The 20,693-nt window shown below is 36.3% G+C and overlaps 1 protein-coding gene across 1 annotated transcript in view; it reads left to right on the top strand.

Moving 5' to 3' along the window:
• The window catches only part of GPR158 (G protein-coupled receptor 158), a 304,244-nt gene that overhangs the window by 140,952 nt on the left and 142,599 nt on the right, over positions 1 to 20,693 (top strand). The window contains exon 3 of the mRNA XM_064479408.1: positions 1,437 to 1,539. Within this exon, the coding sequence (XP_064335478.1) occupies positions 1,437 to 1,539 (103 nt within the window). The remainder of the gene's footprint in view (positions 1 to 1,436; positions 1,540 to 20,693) is intronic.

Raw genomic sequence — 20,693 nt, 5'->3', positions numbered from 1 at the left:
GAAATATGATCTGATCCACTATATGACTGGGCCTTTATAAATAGTATATGTTAATTCATTCAGGTCCTTTAGGAATTCTCTAGGCACACAATAGTTATTTCATAGACACTTGCCAACTCAGTTGAACTGCCTGGTGCTCATCTGCTCTTGTATTTTGCTCTGGGTGAAGAACTGTGTTTTCAATTGAAAGATATAATTGGGTATGTGGGTGTTGGGTGGGGTAAAAAAGGGGGGTATTAATTATATAAAATATTCAAGAAGGTATTTTAGAAAGCTCTTTTTTCAAAGGTTTTCTTGGTATAATATGTGAATTTAGAGCATGTATTAGCTCTTGCTACCTTACATATAAATGCTTTACTATTTGCTGGAGTTTTTAATGATATGCAGTAATCAATCTTGTTACCAGTCATTAAAACTTAGATTGTAGGAGCATTATTTAGATAATTTAGAATTTTCTCTCAAGGGCCTTTGTATCAGAGGGACACTTTATAACTTTTAAATTCACTAAATTCCTAGCTCCTCTAATAGATTATAATGGCAAAAAGGCAAAAAGGTTGAGATCTTGTTAAAGAGATATCAGAAAAGAAGTTTCAGTGTTGATTAAATTCTTGAAACACTCTGCTTTACTGATAAACTGTATTTTAATAGAAGTTATTCCATGCTTATGTAATTGAATGTAACAGAAATCAAGTATGTTACACTGAATTTTGCTAGGGTTCAGTGATATAATTGAAAGAAGCCAATATTAAGCTTTAGGGAGCTGTCCATTATGTGTATCTGTGTAACATGTTTGGAAAGCCAATCATTGTTTTTCTTCTTTTTATGTGCATGTATAACATTTATCTGTGAAACAGATTTTAGGTAAAAAGCACTTCGGATTATTAGTTCAACTTTTTTTTCTTTTCTAAACTTACAATTTAAAATTTACTTGCTTTGTTATTCCATCAATTTGTATTTTTTATTTGGAGGGTGAAATTTGATAAATACTTAATTCATGGGCAGTTTCCACATGTTAACTTCTATATATCTGTCTGTCCATCTAGCTACTTACCGACCTTTGCTCTGGTGGAAATATTTAGCACGGAATCACTTAAAATATTCTTATAGGCTTAGGAAATGTCTCTTAAAGCAGTAAGATGATATTTGAGACATTGAAAAAACCTATGTCTATAATTACTTCCTATGGCAATTGACTGAGATAAAGACGTATGGCAAATGCAGCTGTAACGGCATATATTTAGAAAGGAAACTCAGTTTGCTACTTCTAAAAAAAAGTCTGTTGGCCAACAAACCTAAAATAAAAGTTCAAAAGTGGGACATTTTATTTCTGGAAAGTACGATAGTTCTGTTACCAGTTGCAATGACAGATAGCTGTGCATCTTTATACTGTGAAATAGACTGTGATCAACTGTATTGCTGTCTTTTCTGTTTCATAGTGCATGCCAATTAAAGGCCTAGGATTCGTGCTTGGAGCCTATCAGTGCATTTGCAAAGCGGGATTCTATCATCCTCGAGTCTTCTCAGTGAACAACTTTCAGAGTAAGTGCCCTTTGCTTCTGTGCATATATGTGAATACATCTAATATCTACCATAATTAATTACTCAGACTTTCTATTAACCTTGTGGAGGAAGATGATTACATTCCCACTGGTTTGGCATTGTTTCATCACTTAAGGAGTGTTTTGCTTCAGTTTTTCATCTCCAGTCCTCTGGATTAGCACCAGAAAATGTGTTTGCTTTAGGCATATTTTCATTTTCAATACATTTTAAATGCCTGAAAATATTGTAGCTACTCAAATAAGACCAATTGGGATTCACTTATTGAGAACTGTTGCATAAAATTCCTAAAACTAATATTGCTAGTTTGCTTATTTATTTATCAATCTGTTTATATGTTAGGTCTCTACACTACATGAAGAATTTCCACAAAGTTAATATCTTAAAGCAACACAGTCTTATTATCACACAGTTTTAACTGGTTAGCTTTTCAGTCAGAGGTTAGCTGGTTCCTCTGCACAGGCTCTTACTGGGCCAAAATCGGGGTGTCGCCTGCGATGTGATCAGATCCGAGGCTCAGGGTCTTCTTCCAGGTTCATTCTGGTCATTGGCAGAATTTGGTTCCTTGCAACTGTATATGTGTGAGGTCCCCTAGATGCCAACCTGGGCTTACATTCAGCACCTAGAAGTCTCCTCAAAGCCTAGTCATGTGACCCTCTCAGCTTTGCACCTTACTTTTCAAGGCTACCAAGAAAATTTTCCCAGTCTGTTCAAGATGGAGTCTCCTGTAATGTAATCGTGGGAGTGACTATCCTATCACTTTGCCATGTAATGTAACCTAATCGAAGGAAAGGCTACCCCGTTATATTTACAGGTCCACCCACACTCAAGGAGAGGTGATTATACAGGGCAGATACAGGCTATCTCATTTTATTGTACTTTTCTTTAGTGCACAGCAAAGATATTGTACTTTTCTTTTCTTTTCTTTTTTTTTTTTTTAACAAATTAAAGGTTTGTGGCAACCCTGTGTTATCAGATGATAATTAGCACTTTTTCACAATAAAATATTTTTTAATTGAGGTACGTACATTATTTTCTTTAAACATAATGCTCTTGGGCACTTAATCGACTATATGCTGTATGCATAACTTTTATATGCACTAGGAAATCAAAACATTTGTGTGACTTGTTTTATTGTGGTTTCACTTTATTGCAGTGGTCTGGAACCAAACCCACAATATCTCTGTGGTGTGCAGGTACTCCAGAATCAAAACTTGCTCACTTGATTATTTTTATCTTACTCCAGAAGATGTCACTGTTACAATTTGAATATTGACTTTTTACTCTATCTCTAGAGAATTCAATGTTGCTATATTGGCTTGTAGCCAACTGTTGGATATAATAATTAAGAAGGAATGTAGTGGTGAGAGGAGGAGTCTTCTGGGAAGTTAGGGTTGGGGGTTGCTAAGACTGAGGCACAGGTGTCATTTAGATAGTCAGCCATAAATCCTTGCCCGCGGGACTGTTGGCCTGTGTAGGAATTTGCATCTCTCCTAGGCATAGTTCAAAGGATACATTGAGATTCAGACCTGAGTGTCTTTCTCTGGGAAACTTGGTAGACAATTACAGATTTTTATTCCTGGTTTTCTCTTGGAGAGCAGTGTTCTTCACCTTGAGACTGTTTATACTTAACTTCTAGGTTCTGGAGGTGAATAACATTTTGCTCTCTCCTCAGTCATGTAATTCCCACAGTCCAGGCCTTGTTCTGAGTAGTAGGTGTTGTAGGCGTAATTTCAAGACGGACTCCAAGATTCTGTTCCCATGTGTGCTTACAATCCCTCACCTTGCATGTGGGTGGGGCCTGTGAGTATAAAATGAGGTACTCACTCCCTTGCTAGGCTATGTTATGGCCTAAAATCAAAGGTGATGTTACAGTCACTCAAGTGATTACATTGCATTAAATAAGACTCCTTCCCATCGTAGCAGACTGGAGAGAGAGTCTAGTACCAGCTGTGAAGAAGTAAATTAGCTTGTTGTAAGAGGGCCATGTCGCTAGGACCTGAGTGACCCTTAAGAGCTAAAGGCAGCCAGCAAGAGTACAGGGACCTCAGTCCTATAAATGCAAGATCTATAAATTCTTCCAATAGCCTGAATACATTTGAAAGAGGACCCAGATGAGAATATAGCCTGGTCACAACCTTGGTTTCCATCTAGTGAGACCCTGAGCAGAGACCCCAGCTTCACTGGGCCACACTTCTGATCAACAGAACCTGGGAAATAATAGGTGTTTTAAGCCATAGGTCTTCAGTAAGTTATTACACAGCAATAGAAAACTGATACAATAGCAAGGATAACATATTTTCAGCATGGATATGCTTTTTCTCATGTGTATGTGTGTGTGCGGGCATGTGTGTGTTTACCAAACCATGGCGATAGCCCAGCTACTTTGGCATTCCTCACATTTATGGTCCAGACATAACATATGATTCAACACTGAAGGATTAAGGGAATAGGTTTTAGCTTATGTTCTGTGAAGGTATTTTGTGTCTGGTTTACCCACATTTGTTCTCAGCTCCCACTATGTGACTGAAATAAAACATCTAAATATTGTAGAACCAGAGAATGACTGTGCCATTTGCTTATAACACAACCGGGAGAAACTAGTTAACCTTTAACAACTTATCTTTATTTAATTTGCACACTCCTACTTTCTTCCTTATTTTAAAAGTCAGTGTTTTTCACTGGACCTACTCTCTCTAAGAAGAGGCTGCTTCTCTGCAGAAGTCCAACCCCCATGCTGTACACACGGCAGCCCTAGAAAAGAGGCCACAGTTTTCAGAAAGATAATCTATATTTGGACATAGCTGCGATTCAGCTTTGACCTCAGCACATACTTAACTAGAACCAGCCTGCCTCAATGACAGAGCAGGAAGCTAACTGCATGTTATAATTTGAGGTCAGTGAAGTGCTCTTTGACCAAAAATAACATTCCTGATGGCCAGTGCCAGGTTGCATGAAAATCTAACATTGTTCATTCCTTGTCCTAAAGAACACAAAGTATAACTCACCAGGGTCATCTACCAAGGACTCTCCAAACATTTAAAAATATTTTTGTTTATTGTTAGACTTATACCACATATCTATGTGTTTTAATATATTATAACAGTTTTTAATCATAGTATCTAGGCAATTTATACGCGCAGTTGTTTTCGTATGTTCTTGAGGCGGTTTCCATGAAGTAAGGAATGACCACATTTATCCCTTGGGCCAAAGGTAAAGAAAGTATTGAAGACCCAAAAAATGAGATAACACATGTAAAACAGCTAGCATAGTAGACGATATATAATAAGTGTTCATAATATGTAGTTAAATAACTGAATAAGGAAACAAACACACATACATCAGTGATACGTATAAAGAGATAATCCTTAAGTACCACTGGTATTTAGCACTTGCCTCACATATTTTATTATATTAGGATAACCAGTTTTTAAAAGTAGAGCTCTTGGAGTATGAATTCTACATGGGTCTGCAGGAAGATGGGACAGCAAGTCTGTAACAACCAGTGCTGCACTGAGAAGGGCAGTAGGAAGAAGTCTTGGGAGTTAGAGGCAACAGGAAGAAATCAGTTGCTTGATAGCGAAAATGGGACACAGAAAACAGAAAAGGATGTACCTCAAAGATAAAACTTATTTAATTTATAGCTGTAAATCTAGAAAAAGGCCTGACATTCCCAAACCTATAATAGTCTTTTATCCCATTTGGAGACAGGAGCTAAGATGTGGTGCTCTTAGAGAAAATGTCAAAGAGAGTGTTACACATCCTGTTAAAATATGAAGTGATTTAAAAATCTTTATTTAGACCTAGGCCCACAGTAAACAAAGGGCTTGTAAAGATCAACATAGATATGTTCAGACGACTTGATTTAAAATTGTGCCGACAGCCCAGAGACTGTGTTCCTAGCGTCTCTCTTTAAATTGGTGGTCATATGAGAGCTAATAGGATCTGACATCTGGATAGCAGCAGGATTTTAGAATAACCAAGTCCTGATGTGTAACTGTCTCCTCAAATCCAGGCTGTTCACTTCCAGGTTGATGAAATACAAGCTTATGACAGGCTCATCTTCCTCAAATCCATCTGCCTCAGTACAAACTCTAGCCAAAGTAAAATCTCTTTTCTCTTTTATGTGGGACACATCACCAGCCTCTCAGTCTTACCTCTCTTGCCTTTTGGATCCACTTCAGCTCATGTACATTCCCAGATAAACCCAACTTACAAATGACCTGCATCTAAAAGTGACAGTCCCTGCTTTGCCACTTCTGGTGCTGTTGATGGCAAGAGGAGAAAAATGCCAGAAAAACTCAGACACTTTTAAAATGTGTAGTCTTGGAGGAAAAAAAATGGGCAACTCTTTGAAAGCAGGTACAATATAGGGATGCAGAGCTCCAACCAAACTGCTAAGCAAGGCTAACCTATCTCTGGGATGGGCATCTTTTTTGTTGCTCATGGGCCTCACACTGGTTACCCCTCTTCTATTTCATGGCTGGAGAGCTGGAGGTACTTGGTTTTTTGCAGATGAAGACCAGCATCAGTCTCTAGTCCAATCCCAAAATATAACACCCAGTCCTTCAAAAATCTTCCTTTCTCCCTTACTAGCTGAAATTTTAATTTCTTTGATTTTTTCTTTATTTATGACTTTTATTTATTTACATTATTTTACATTATTAGGCTTCTAATTAGAGATTCACTTACATCAACATTCAGCTTCCCCCAAATAAAAAACCTTTGGCAGGGAAATTTGACTGTCAGTCATTCCTACATTAGCTCACTGTATAGGTGGGGTAGTGCCCTCCAAACCCTAAAAGATGTGCATGTTCCAATTTTCACAACCTGCAAAAATGTCACTTCCCATGGGAAAGGGGGAATTTTCAGATGTGATAAAATTACAAACACAGAAGTGGCGAGTTTATCCTGGATTATCCAGGTGGGTCCAGTCTAATCATATAAGTCCTGAAAAGTAGAGAGCCATTCCCAGCTGTGGTCAGAGACATGCAAGGACCCAGGAAGGGTCAGAGAAATGCTGCATTGCTGGCTTTGAAGATGGAAAAAAGGGTCCAACAGCCAAGGAATGTAGGTTGCCTCAAGAAGCTGGAAAAACTGTACACTCACTAGAAATTGACACAACATTGTAAACTGATTATACTTCAATAATAATAATTAAAAAAAAAGCAGCAGCAGCTGGAAAAGGCGAGGAAATGGAGTCTCTCCGGCACCCTCCAGGAGGGAAAAAAATGCAGCCTTGCTCACAGCTTGATTACAGGCCAGTGAGACCCATGTCAGATGTCTGAGCTACAGAAATATAAGAATGAATTTAACTTTAGCTGACTCTTAGACTACACAGCCTTAGGGGCACTGACCCCTGCAAAGCTGGAAACCCATGTATAACTTTATAGTCGGCCTTCCTTATCTGTGGTTCCACATGAGTGGATTCAGCCAACTACGGATCACATAGTGCTGTGGTACGTGTTTAGTGAAGAACATCCACATGTAAGTGAACCTGCACAGTTCAAACCTGTGTTGTTCAAGGGTCAACTGTATATTGTATTTCACATAATAAGCAATATAGATTTGGGTAAGACACCAAGTTTGTGATAATTTGTTACAGCAGTAATAGAAAACTAGGACACTCAGTAAGTTTGTTTTCACTCTTGCACATTCCAGTATTCACTGTAGGCCTAGTGTTTTTTTTCTAGAGGAAATTAGTCACAATTCCAAGTGATTGCTGACTTAGACAGTTCATAACCTAGTGGGCTTTCTGTTTTCGAGTGGCCTTGGAATCAGATGGGTTGAAGTCTTATCCCCACTTACTAGCAGGAGACTGCGGAAGTTTCTCATATAGTCTGAGACTCTCCCCTTATTCATAAGTCAGGAGTAGTGAAATCTCTGCCCTTGGGAGTTATGAGGAGGAATTGAGGTCACATATGATATCCCTCAAATTATAGTGATTATTATATGAGTGAATATGGAGAATGTAGTCCTTATTTATTTATTGTACTTATGTATTGAGTGTTGTGGGGATTGAATAAGTTGTCTATAGGCAAAAAAAATCCATTCATGTTTAATAATTTTATAGTTCAGATCAAAATTGTTCCAAGATCTGAGGTAGTATTTTTGTCCAAAGAAAAATACCACTAAAGTCACTTATAAGAAATAAAAAACTAGAAGATAGCAGAAAAATAAATATAAGATATATGTGTAAGCATATAGAAATACAGGGAAAGATTGACTATTTCATAGTGAGGAAATATAAATTAAAAAATTTTTGTACTGGGCTTTATTTTGAGTTTATTGTTACAGCTAGCCATCCATGATCTAAGTACATGAAAGTATATTAGCTAATCCCAATTTTAGGATATGCAAATATATATTCATATCCAAACAGTAAGAATCTGTTTGGATAGCAGTGTAAATATAACCACAATCTGCTAACTGTACTCTCCCTGTGACTGTTACAAATATTGAGCCAAATATGCACAGAAATCTCCTGAATGTGTTGGAGCTACTCATGTGCATGTAACTATTTCCACTTAATTTCTGGATGTGATTTCATCAAGCCGGAGACTGGTGGCAGATTGCTTCATCATTCTAAACAGATGAAATAACGAACAGCGTATATATCTTCCCATGGGTAGCTCACTGCAGCATTTTAACTCCAAACATTGATTGATGAATATGTTCCCTCCAGTTCTAATGAAAAATCAAATATGTGTATGGGAAGGAAGAAGATGTTTACCCTAATAATGATTTCAGATGAGCATTATTTTTATGCAGAGTTGATGCTGAATTCTCAATGTCTGGCCTGATTCTTTGTTACTTCCAGCTGAGTTATGTTCATTGTCTGTGACTCATCTTTTTCTTTCATGCCTGTGGAATGGAAAGAAGAGGAGGTTGTGACATGAAAGCACATGGGGCTGGTCTTGCAAAAGTCCAAGTTTATTCTTCTTCTGCCAGAACCAGTTCCTAGCACTGAGGGCCACAATACTTCCAAGAAGGCTCCTCGGATCAACTGGTTTTTTGATTGATTTATATATCTGAAAATCCATCTGTCAAAAAATATTACAGGGTGCTATGTGCCAGACAATGTTTAGAACTGGAGAAAAGGAAGTGGGTAAAAAAAGTGAGGCTTCTAAGCTTCCAGGACAAACCCACATCTTCCCAAAACAACTTGCAATACCCACAAACAACAAATGAGGGCAATCTTCAGTAAAATACAACTCACTGCCCAAGGTTAGTAAAGTAGGTCAAATGTAAGAGCTTTAAGGTTTAACTGGCCTTAAAGTGTAGGCATGATTTCTATCCAGATACTCAGTTGTCCAAATGTTGTGTTTTTGCTCTTGTGAAACTGGCACTTAAGAATCTTAATGTGCAAAGTCCTTAGTATTATACTGATATTTCTACATAATGTTTAAACTATGAAGACCTGAAATGTGTAACTTCTGCTTCAGTTCATCCTCCCTCCTCAAACTCATTCCTCATTCTTTTTTAAAACAGAAACTTTTCTTCCATAAAACAGAGGAAGAAAATTTTCTGGAGTACATTTTGAAATATGTACATAAGATATAAAAATGTAGATATATTTTGATGTAGCAGTTTGATACTTCTATAATTTATTCCCAGGAAATTCAATCTAAGTGATTAAGAAAGAATGTATTTTTTTAATCAAAAAAATAGAATAGGAAGAGCAGGAAAAAAGTGCCCCTTTAATTTGTTCATTAGTTAAATCTTTAGAAAATTTTAAAGGAACTGGTATTTTTTTAAAAACTGGAAATCTTTAGTGTTTTATCAGCAATAACTGAAATTACCACTTGGGTTTTTATCTTAAGTGAAATTTCTCAATGTATATCCAATGTAATTGTTTTTGGCAGCAGGCATTAGAAATGTAAGTTTTCTAATGTTACATTCTAATTCTATTTGCAATTCCCTTCAAAAGAAAATATGGTATTATCTTGTTGAAGGAAAAAGTTTAAGATATCACTACTTAATATTATGTACAACTTTTGTACTTAATATTATGGACAACTTTTAATCAATGAGTAATGCAGTTTATTCTTTGCTGAACTTTTTTGTGGAAATAGTTATGGCTACCTAGGAATGACAACACTATTAACTGAAATTCATTTTTAATAAAGTGATAGGATGTCTAAGCAAATCATTTAGAACTCTATCTCTGCATTTTATGGGGTTATTTTGAATTGTCTAATTTATTTCAGTAGAAGATTTTTAAAAATCCCCAAATGGGGTGAAATATGTAGAACGGCATTGTTAATAGTATTAACTGTCCTAATCTTGTAAGAATATCAGTAAGCAGTACCCAGTTTAAAAAGAGCAGCATAAAGATGAAGGACTCACTAAGAAATCATCTCCATTTCCTGGTTTAATGATAACAAAGTTTTTCCATGTAAAATAATGTGACCAACAGTAACATACAGATACACAACTAAGTATTTATTATATGAGTTTGATATACACTATTTTTCAACAGCTGTATACTTGCTGTGTGTTACAGTCATAAAAACTTGCTGATTTATAGTCTGTAAAGCAAAAACCTTATAAAACACAGCAAAACTACAGACTGATCAGAAGACTGTTTTGGGGGACTAGGAAAAATACTTTGTTAATCATGTTTCATCAGGGACTAGAGACATGGCACCTAAATGCAAGACATGATCCTGGATTTCATCCTGGATGTGTAACAGTAGCTGCAAAGGACATCACTGTGAGAACTAGTGAAATTTTGATACGGACTACTCATGAAAACACGTGGTGTCAATATTAAAGTTCCCAATTTTGATAACTGTAATGTGGTTTTGTATGAGAATCCTCTTTTCACAGGACATACAAGCTGAAGTGTTTATGGGTAAAGAGATACACTATCTCAAATGCTCCAGAAAAAATAGTATAGAGATAAATTTATAAACATTTTTTTTATACATTGAGGAAATATGAGTGATAAAGTAAATGCTGAAGAATGCAAATAATTAGTGAATTAGTAAGGAATATTACATTTGGTAAATTTAAAGTGCATAGTGTTACTTTGATGCACTTGTACATTGTAATATGTCATTGAGCCAATACTGAATCACATTACATCATTATAGTACAATATTTTTGTGTATATTCCTTTATTGTGCATCAGATCTCTATGACTTATTTACTACTTCTTACAAGTTTGTAGCTTTAAATACCATCAGTCCTATCCCCCCACATCCTATTGCTGGTAACCACCATTTTATTCTGTGTTTTATAGGTTTGACTTTTAGATTCCACATAAGATTCCATATTGGTGTTACCATATCATACTTATCTTTCTCTATCTAACTTATCTTGTTTCACATAATGTACTCAAGTTTCATCCCTGTTGTCACAAATGGTAGGATATCCTATTTTCTCATGGCTGTATAACATTCCATTATATATGTATATAATATGCTGTATATTTTTAATCCATCTACATGGGGTTCCTTGCAGCTTTTCAGTGCATTTCAAATTATATCAAAATTAAAATCTACAAAAATAGAATTTTTAGAATTTCAGAGGTCTAAATGTTTTCAGTAATTGTAGCATTGGTGGGTTAATGAGGTCTTTGGGATTTGGAGCAAAAATTCCTTCTTTGCTGATTGCTATCCAGAGGGTCCTGGTTTTAAAATATTTGTTTTTATTATGTTTTTATTATAAAGACAATGTACACATTAAAGAAACTTGGAATGTATAAAAAGTAGAGTTTAAAAAGTCATTTGAAAGTCTATTGTTCATTTAATTCTTTAAGTTTATAGTTTTTGTTCAATAAATTCATTTTTATTTATTTTTTTCTTTTTGTCTATTTTTTATTTTTTAACATTTCTATTGAGTTATAGTCATTTTACAATGTTGTGTCAAATTCCAATATAGAGCACAATTTTTCAGTTATACATGAACATACATATGTTCATTGTCACATTTTTTTCTGCTGTGAGCTACCATAAGATCTTGTAAATATTTCCCTGTGCCAAACAGTATAATCTTGTTTATCTGTTCTACATTTTGAAATCCCAGTCTGCCCCTTCTCACCCCCCACCCCCTTGGCAAAACCACAGGTTTCTATCCTATGTCTATGAGTCTGTTTCTGTTTTGTATTTATGTTTTGTTTTGTTTTGTTTTGTTTTTTAGATTCCACATATGAGTGATTTCATATGGTACTTTTCTTTCTCTTTCTGGCTTACTTCACTTAGAATGACATTCTCCAGGAGCATCCATGTTGCTGCAAATGGCGTTATGTTGTCAGTATTTATGGCTGAATAGTATTCCATTGTATAACCATATAGGCAAAACATTATCTGACATACATCTCAAAAATGTTCTCCTAGGACAGTCTACCCAAGCAATAGAAATAAAAGCAAGAATAAATAAATGGGACCTAATTAAACTTACAAGCTTCTGCACAGTAAAGGAAACTATAAGTAAAACAAAAAGACAACTTATGGAATGGGAGAAAATTTTTGCAAATGAAACCAACAAAGGCTTGATCTCCAGAATATATAAGCAGCTCATACGACTTAATAAGAAAAAAAAAAACAAACAACCACCTGATCCAAAAATGGGCAGAAGACCTAAACAAGCAATTCTCCAAGGAAGACATACAAATGATCAATAGGCACATGAAAAAAATGCTCAATATCACTAATTATCAGAGAAATGCAAATCAAAACTACAATGAGGTATCACCTCACACCAGTCAGAATGGCCATCATTCAAAAGTCCACAAATGACAAATGCTGGAGGGGCTGTGGAGAAAAGGGAACCCTCCTACACTGCTGGTGGGAATGCAGTTTGGTGCAGCCACTGTGGAAAATAGTATGGGGCTTCCTCAAAAGACTAGGAATAGACTTACCATGTGACCCAGGAATCCTGCTCCTGGGCATATACCCAGAAGGAACCCTACTTCAGGATGACACCTGCACCCCAATGTTCATAGCAGCACTATTTACAATAGCCATGACATGGAAACGGCCTAAATGTCCATCAACAGATGACTGGATAAAGAAGCAGTTTATAGTTTTTATATAAATGTCTGTATATATGATCTGCCTAAAAATTTGGCATTCTATTCATTTGAAATATAATTTTCTAGAACATAGTTTGTTACATAGAATTCCACTGAGTAAATGTAATGTGGTTTACTTAGCCATTCTAAAGTTTATATTTTTACTAGTTTATGTAAATGTAAAATGTATAAAAAATGTCCAGAAAGTTTGTGTCTTTCTGATGTCAATGTGAAAAATTACGCTAAGCAAATAGGTTAACATATTGTTTACAAATTGCCACGATTTATCTTGATGGGCTCATGTTTACAGGTGATTGTTTTAGATTCACCAGACATCCTGAGATGCTACTATAACCTTCTCCCAAAGTCCTCTGTATTTTTGTTCAGGGCAGCATAATTGATCACCCATATAATGAACTGAAAATTTGCTATTGCCAAAGCTAATAGCTCTCCATATTTGCCATTTGTCTTTGGAAAGTATTTATCTGAAAGTTCCAAGTCTCACCTTTGTTTTCCAGCTTCAGCAAAGCAGATTGGGATTCTGTGTATGGAGGGTATTTTAAATTGCTAAATTATCATCCAAGATGATTTCCAAACAGATTTTCCTATAGCTTCCAAAGACACCTGTCATAACTTACATTTTTAGTGTATCTTTCTAATTTATGTCTAGCATGTTTGTGTCTAACATCTATAATTTTGAATAAATTTTGATGCATAAGTGGTTTGAGAGCATGAAGAAAGATTTGAATTGAATTTTTTAAACTATATTTTGTATTATAGACCAATTAATTTTATTCTTTTGAGAGAGCACTCTCATTATCACCAATTATTTGCTGAGTATCCAGCATGTATAAATTTTTTTTATATTTGCTTATTTGTTTTTTTTATTTGTTTTTTCTCTTAACACTTTTTTATTGAGTTATAGTTATTTTTACAATGTTGTGTCAAATTCCAGTGTAGAGCACAGTTTTTCAGTTATACATGAACATACATATATTCATTGTCACATTCTTTTTCACTGTGAGCTACCACAAGATCTTGTATATATTTCCCTGTGCTATACAGTATAATCTTGTTTATCTATTCTGCATATGCCTGTCAGTATCTACAAATTTTGAACTCCCAGCAGCATGTATAAATTACTGTCTTTGGTGCTGAGTGTATAAAAAGGTGTATAGATCACAGTCCCTGGTCTCTGGGAACTTAAAATTTTGAACCATTATAAACATAATATACCATTCAGTAGGTTAACCAAAAGCCCATTATTATTACCTAATAGTAGTATGATTTCTACTAGCTGTGTATATTTTCTTGTCCTAGATAGAGAACTTCAGCATAAACTAATAAAATATTTTTGGAACCAGAAAATTATTTGATCATGCTTTGTATCCTATAGGAAACACTAAATGTAAAGGCTCTATCCTTAATTTTAACTTTCTTGAGCTTTAGAAGTCATCTCTGACTTTCAGTTTTGCTTTTTCTTCAATTATGCTTTCTCTTCAATTTCTTTCTCTCCATTTTAACATTTTGTGTCCCTTTTAGAACCTCATAATTTTGTTACCGAACACAAGTTCATGTGCATGACACACAGTGAGGCCAAACAATACTGCAATGTCAGAGTTTGGAGCAGAAGAAGGTTTTCTGCAGTGCCAAGCAAGGAGAACAAGTGGCTCCTGCCCCTCAAAACCCTGAACTCCCCAAAGGGTTTCAGCTAAGCCTTTTTAAAGTCTAGCTGAGGGAGAGGCATCCCAAAGTATGTGCACAATTTTCTAATTGGCTGATGACGATCAACCCTTAGGCACTAGAAGGTCTGGGGGCTAGATGCTCATGATCATCAAGTAGTTAATTTCTTCCATTTGGTGGTGGTTTTTAGCATCTGGAAAAACTCAAGAAACATGCATGAGATAATAGTATTGAGGTACTTGTGGAGAGGAGCTATAGTAGAGGGTATGGGGGAAGGGTCTGTCCCAGGAAGGCCCCATAGGGTCATGTTTGGTTACAATTTTTTGTAGTAAAATAAGTGAAGACAATTATTAAAGAGAAAGTTTCTCATGATAACACTTCACTATTTGACATTTGTGAGTTGGTCTTGTGATTATTTTGAGTACAAAGGATAAAATGTGATCATTATTTACTTTCTAACAAATTGCTTTTTATCCATGAATATTGAAAAACTCACTTAGCCAAGATAACTTAGTATTACCCGTATCAGGAAACATAGAATTGTTTGGAGTTATGTCCATTTCCAACCTTATATCTAGCTGCTACTATTTCAGTAGACATAATACCTGTTCACTGTTATTTCAGTCCTACTTGAGGAAAATAATGGAGTCTGTGGGCTTCTCTGTGGTATGTCCTGTACTCATGATCATATTTTATAGCCCCGTAATTTATATTGGGTCTTTTATAACTTTAGGTTGGAAAATAAAAATATAAAACCATAGTCCTATTTTAGGGAGTTTACAGTTTATTGGGGATCAGCATATAGATCTATGGAATTCTAGCAGTAAGCACAGTAGAACACAGGCAGTTAACAATAGTCATAAGAGCTTGGAGCATTGGGAAGAGAAGTGAACAGAGACAGAGTGGATCAGTCATGAAGAGTTCTCTGTGTTGGTATGGATCTCGGGTAATGTTGGTAAAGAGAACAATGGTGCTGGATAGTTGCATTTGGACTATGGGATCAACTATAGTCCATAGGGATGGACTATGCAACAGGACTACCTGAGGTTCTTGTGTTCCTGAGTTCTACCTCCCATTCTCTGCTTCAGTAGGTTGAATCTAAACAAGCAACAGTCTTTCCAGGAAATTAGAATTGGGGGACATGGCAATCACTATGAAAGAACTTTGATTTATGTGAATGACAAATTATATCAATGTAGAGGAGGTCATAATTAAGAAAGACAAATGTGCAACAGAATTGGGTTAGTGAAAGAAATGTGTATCTTTCTCAATTATGCAGAAATGGTATGTAAGTCTGATTTAGGAATAAAATTTTCTAATAAGGAAAGAAGAAAGGCTAATTTTAAATATATATAAACAGGATTTAATTATATGCACTTAATATACACAGAATAAATTTCACAGAGAATGTACTCCATTTATAATCACAGAAGAAAATTTTTTCTTTTTCTTTTTCTTTTTCCTTTTTAATCCTTGGAAAAGTCTTACAAAGAGAAAACAAGTAACTGATCTTAAACCCAAATGTTTAGAATGTGGCAGGATGTCTTATGGGTGTTTGACAATACAAATATCAGTTGTTGAATTTGGAGAAATCTGAGAAAAGAAACTGTTTGCCTTCTTTTTTTTTTCCTAATGTGAAATTAAAGTTTTTCCTTTGGTGATGATGTAAGCTCACTGAGAGTCCGATTTGGGTAGTTTGATCAACCCACCTTATTAGCATATCTCACCATACTGCAATACGGTTACAATCTATATGATAAAAAGGGAAGTGGCCAGGGTTCTACTCTTTAAACATGATAGTTTAGACTGGGAGCAATTCACTGCATTCTCTGCTATCTTTAACAAATGGATTGAGATGTAGTACTTATAAAGGAAAGAAAAGGACCACAGGCAAGAATAAACTACTTCTACAAAGTAATTTGCTTTGTGAACATGGAGGAAAGTGTTTAACCACGTAATTCAAGTGTCTGTGAGACTGACCAGTTCTAGGGTTGCTCACCTCTCTAAGTCTATGGTCAGTGTATTGTTCAAATCATGTTTTATATGACTTTGGAACTTAGAAGCTATCTCTTTTTTGTGCCCTGCATCACATACTCTTGATATATCTCAGATTTTACCCACTATGATAGTTACAGGGCATGCTACCAGTGTCTCCCCTCAAGTGTCCCCAGAATTTCCTTTTCTGCCTCAGGGCTTCCTCTGAAGCCCTCTAAGCTTGCTCAAGCCCTTGTCCAGGAGTGCTGGAGAAATTGAAGTCCCCTGGGAACAACTATCAACCAGTGGGATTGGTAGTTGCTGTATAAATGCTCCCATCCCTTTGGAGAGACAATTCTGCAGGGTATTGTATGCAGTGTGTAGAGAGCTCCCAGAAAGATTGAGCCCACATTACCCACAGTGACATCCAACTCAATAATGTACCTTTTATTACCTTTTTTTTCTTCCTTGTCTCACTCTACCTCACCCTTTTAGGAAATCACCTTCCAAATCAGTTATCTGTACCCAGATTGTTATCTCAGGCTCTGCTTTTGGTGGACCCAAACCAAGATAGCAGCTTTAGCTCTTTGATCAAGTCATTTAAATCCAGAGAAAATATTTCTTTGTTGGTTGGTTGCTTTTCTGTTAAACCTTTTTGTATTTGCAGTTATGAAAGAAGTAATTCAGTACTCTTTAAAAACATGAGTCATGGCCAGGAAAAGTTTTGTGTGATTAAGGATTTTGTGTGGCATTAATATCAGAGGTCCCAAGGAGTCTTCTCTACCTACACTGATTCTCTTGGAGATCTGATCCAGTCTCCTGGCTCTAAATGTGATCTGAATTCCCATGACCTTTATATCTTATTTTCCCTGCAGACCTTTCTTCCAAATTCCAGACTTAATATATCAAGATGCCTACTTGACATTATCCCTTGGGTCTCTGGTAGATATCCTTACACTGAAATGCCAAGTTTGAACTTATGATCTTCTCCAAAAACTTTCCCACCTACATTCTTCCCCATCTTGGTTGACAGTGACTTCATCCATCCACTTGTTCATGCCAAACACCTGGAATCATCCCTGACCTTCTTCTCTTTCATCCATAGCTAACTCATCAGAAAATTCTGTCGACTCCACCTTCAAACTATAGCTGAATCCAGCCATTTTTCACTGTTACCCTGTGGTCCCAGACACCATCAAGTCTCACCTGGATTTACTGCAATAGCTTTTCACAAGACTCCTGGCTTCTCCCTTACTTGCTGCATTATATTCTCTATACAACCAGAGTCATCCTTTAACAACATGAGGCATATCACGTCACTCCCCTACTCAGTACTCCCATGGTGGCTCTCTCTGTTTTACTGAGGGAAGAATCCAAGTCTTTACAGTTGCCCACAGTGCCTTCTATGATCTGACCCTGTTACCTCCCTGACTTCACCTTTTACTGTACTGCCCCACACTTAGTATGCTCCAGCCACATCAGCCTCTTTGCACTTCCTTGGATATGCCAGTCATGCTCCCACCTCAGGACCTTTGCACTGGCTGTGTCCTCTGCCTGGAATTCCCTTCCCTCACAAGTCAGAATGGTTAACCCCCTTACCTCTTTCAAATCTTTGCTCAGATAGCACCTTTAGAATGAAAGCTACCCTAACCAATTTATTTAAAATTGCAGTTCCCACGCCAGCACATCTGATGCCCCCAACTTCACTTTTTTCTCCTCTTGGCACTTCTCAGTTGTTTTGGAGGAATATTATTCAAACTTTCTTTATTATTTTTTAATTGAAGTATAGTTGCTATATAATATCATGTAGGTTACAGGTGTACAATATAGTGATTCACAATTTTTAAAGGTTATACTCCATTTATAGTGATTATAAATATTCGCTATATTGACACTTGTAAGTTTTAACATATGGTACAATTTACTTGCTATGTTGTTTGGTTGTGTCTGTTTGCCTCACTGGAACATAAGTTCCACAGACACAGATACCTTTGTCTGTTTTGTTCACTACTTTATCCCACTAAAACAGTGTGTGACACATAATTTGACACTCAGAAAATAGTTGTTGAATTGAATAATAATGTGTATCTGTCAAATGCTATACAACTTGAGGTACCATTCTCCCAGTTCCTTCTGTCTCATAGCTCATTCCAGAGTGATGCAGAGCACCTTACAGAAATGCATACTATGCAGCAGGGTCACAGCTAAAGATGAGGAAATCGAGCAAAAGTAAAATAATGGTCATGAGAAAAGTCAGGGGTAGGGTTAGGTTTTTTACGTTGACTGGAATGGATCACAGATTTGGCTCTAAGCAGAAAGGAACTCTCAAATTTTGATGGGTTAAAAATGACTGAAATTTTTACAAAGCTGAAGGACTTATCAGCTATATCTAAAATGTGACTGTCATTGCTTGCCATGGCCATATGGTACAAAAGCTAACAAGCTCAAATACACAGAGAGGTTAACATGCTGCAGTATTTTTCAGGTTCAAGTGATTCAGTGTGCTAAGTAGCCTCTCCTGATACTATCAGGAGAATCCCTTTGCAGATGGGGATGAGGTTTCAAGTTTAATTCGTATTGAGAGTAAATTATATATACTGCTTGGCTTACAAGCAGCCAAGTGCTTTTTAAACCTATGAAAAATATCTGGCTATTTAGCTGAAGCAAAAAAGACAAGATGGAGTTAAGAAGGACTATTTCACAAAACAAAGATCTTCTATAGATACTTTATTTTTACTATTTTAAATTTTGTTTTGGTTCTGTTTATGACGGTTGGTTTATTTGAAGAGTGTTTGTACTTTTTAGGAATCGCTGTCCTTTGTTACAAATGTCCAGTGTCTGTAAAACAATTACTTTTTAATATTTTGTTCATTTTTTCGTTGTTTCTGATGAAAGAGTAAATTCAACCCCAATTCTTCCATCTTGGCCAGAAGAGGAAATGTCAACTTCTGTCTCCCAAATCTGTTCTTAGCACTCTTGACATTTTTGTCAACCTCATCAGACCATCTGAATCCTTGACAGCTTTTTCAGTCTTACTAAATACAGTGATCTTTCTGGCTTCACTTACATGACTGTCCAGTTTTCACTCAAGAGTTTGTTAACTCATTATTTTCTTAGTAACCTAGGCTTTCAAACTTCATAGCTTTTGGCTTGTGTGTCCTATTATTCCTCAAGTTTGTGTCTGTATTACACACCTGTTTTTCATCCTTCCACATGCCTCTTGGCCCTACCTCTTACCCTAGCCATTGCTGTGACGATTTCCTGAAAGCTTTGAACAGCTTTGCATAAGTACAGCTGTACTTTGCTTTGCCTGAGACCCCACTTTTGACTTTCTATCCTGCTGTGGGGCACGACTGAAGTTAATTTTCAGGGTGTAGGAATCTGCTCTGGACTCATAAGTGCAAAGCCCAGAAATGTGTGGAAATTAATGACTCTGGAGGCTACCTTTGAGCAATGAGTAAGGTTGAAGATGGGGCAGTGTTTTCCTCTTTAGTCCCTTAGATTGACTCATACTCGGGGGGTCCCTGGAAGATCGAGCATCTGCTCCTCCGAGTGAGTACAGGCTGCAGCTCCATTACACAGCCTTGTGTTGGGTTTTCCTCCTTCCCTGCAACAACATCGTTACAATCCTTTTTCTTTATTTTCTCCCCTCAAATGCTCTATTCTCCTCATTTGTTTCTATGCTACTGATACTTGTAGAAAATTAAAAAAAAAAACTATCTTGACTGAATCTAGTAAATCATAGCATCTTACTCTGACTGGATTCCTTTTCTGCCAAGTGATCCAACCAGATGTCTTGTATTTGATTGCTGCCTTAATCTTTCACGTCTTCAGCCTCAAAACTGGCCACCTTCATCCTCAACACATATTCTTACCTGAGCTGTTGAAAAGTGTAAGACTTTATAAGATTGACTTCCATATTTCCTTTCTTCACTACTTCAAAATGATTTTCAATTGATTTCTCCTCTCTCTAAAAAATACTTTAAAAATCTTAACTATACCTCTACTTTCTAGTGTTAGAAGAGACATCAGTTATTAGAGTTAATTTCTCCAACTATGCTCTTGATTACCTCCAATCCTGACTTCTCAAGTCTTTACTAATCTTCTCAATTTCTCTTTAATTTTCATTACCTCATTTTGCTGACAGCAGCTATGTTAAGATCTCACCTGTAATACAAGAAAACAAAACACAGAACCAAAATCCTTTTTTTTTTTTGACCCCATTACTATTCCTATTAACCATGAGCTTTTCTTGCTTTTTTAATTCAGTGTAGCATTTATTGAAACAATATTCTTTTTTATCACATATTTACTCCTTAAGCCCTGACAACCTAATTTCAATCTCTGCCACTATCTGGAAACTACTGTCTTAAAGGTCAATGAAGGATGAAGTAATCATCAAACCTCATAGTCTCCTCATTCAGGCTCTCTGATCACATTCCAGCATGTTCCTGTAAAT

Source organism: Camelus dromedarius, chromosome 26 (genome assembly GCF_036321535.1).
Source record: "Camelus dromedarius isolate mCamDro1 chromosome 26, mCamDro1.pat, whole genome shotgun sequence".
Lineage (NCBI taxonomy): Eukaryota > Metazoa > Chordata > Mammalia > Artiodactyla > Camelidae > Camelus > Camelus dromedarius.
This window is presented reverse-complemented; position numbering and strand designations above follow the sequence as displayed.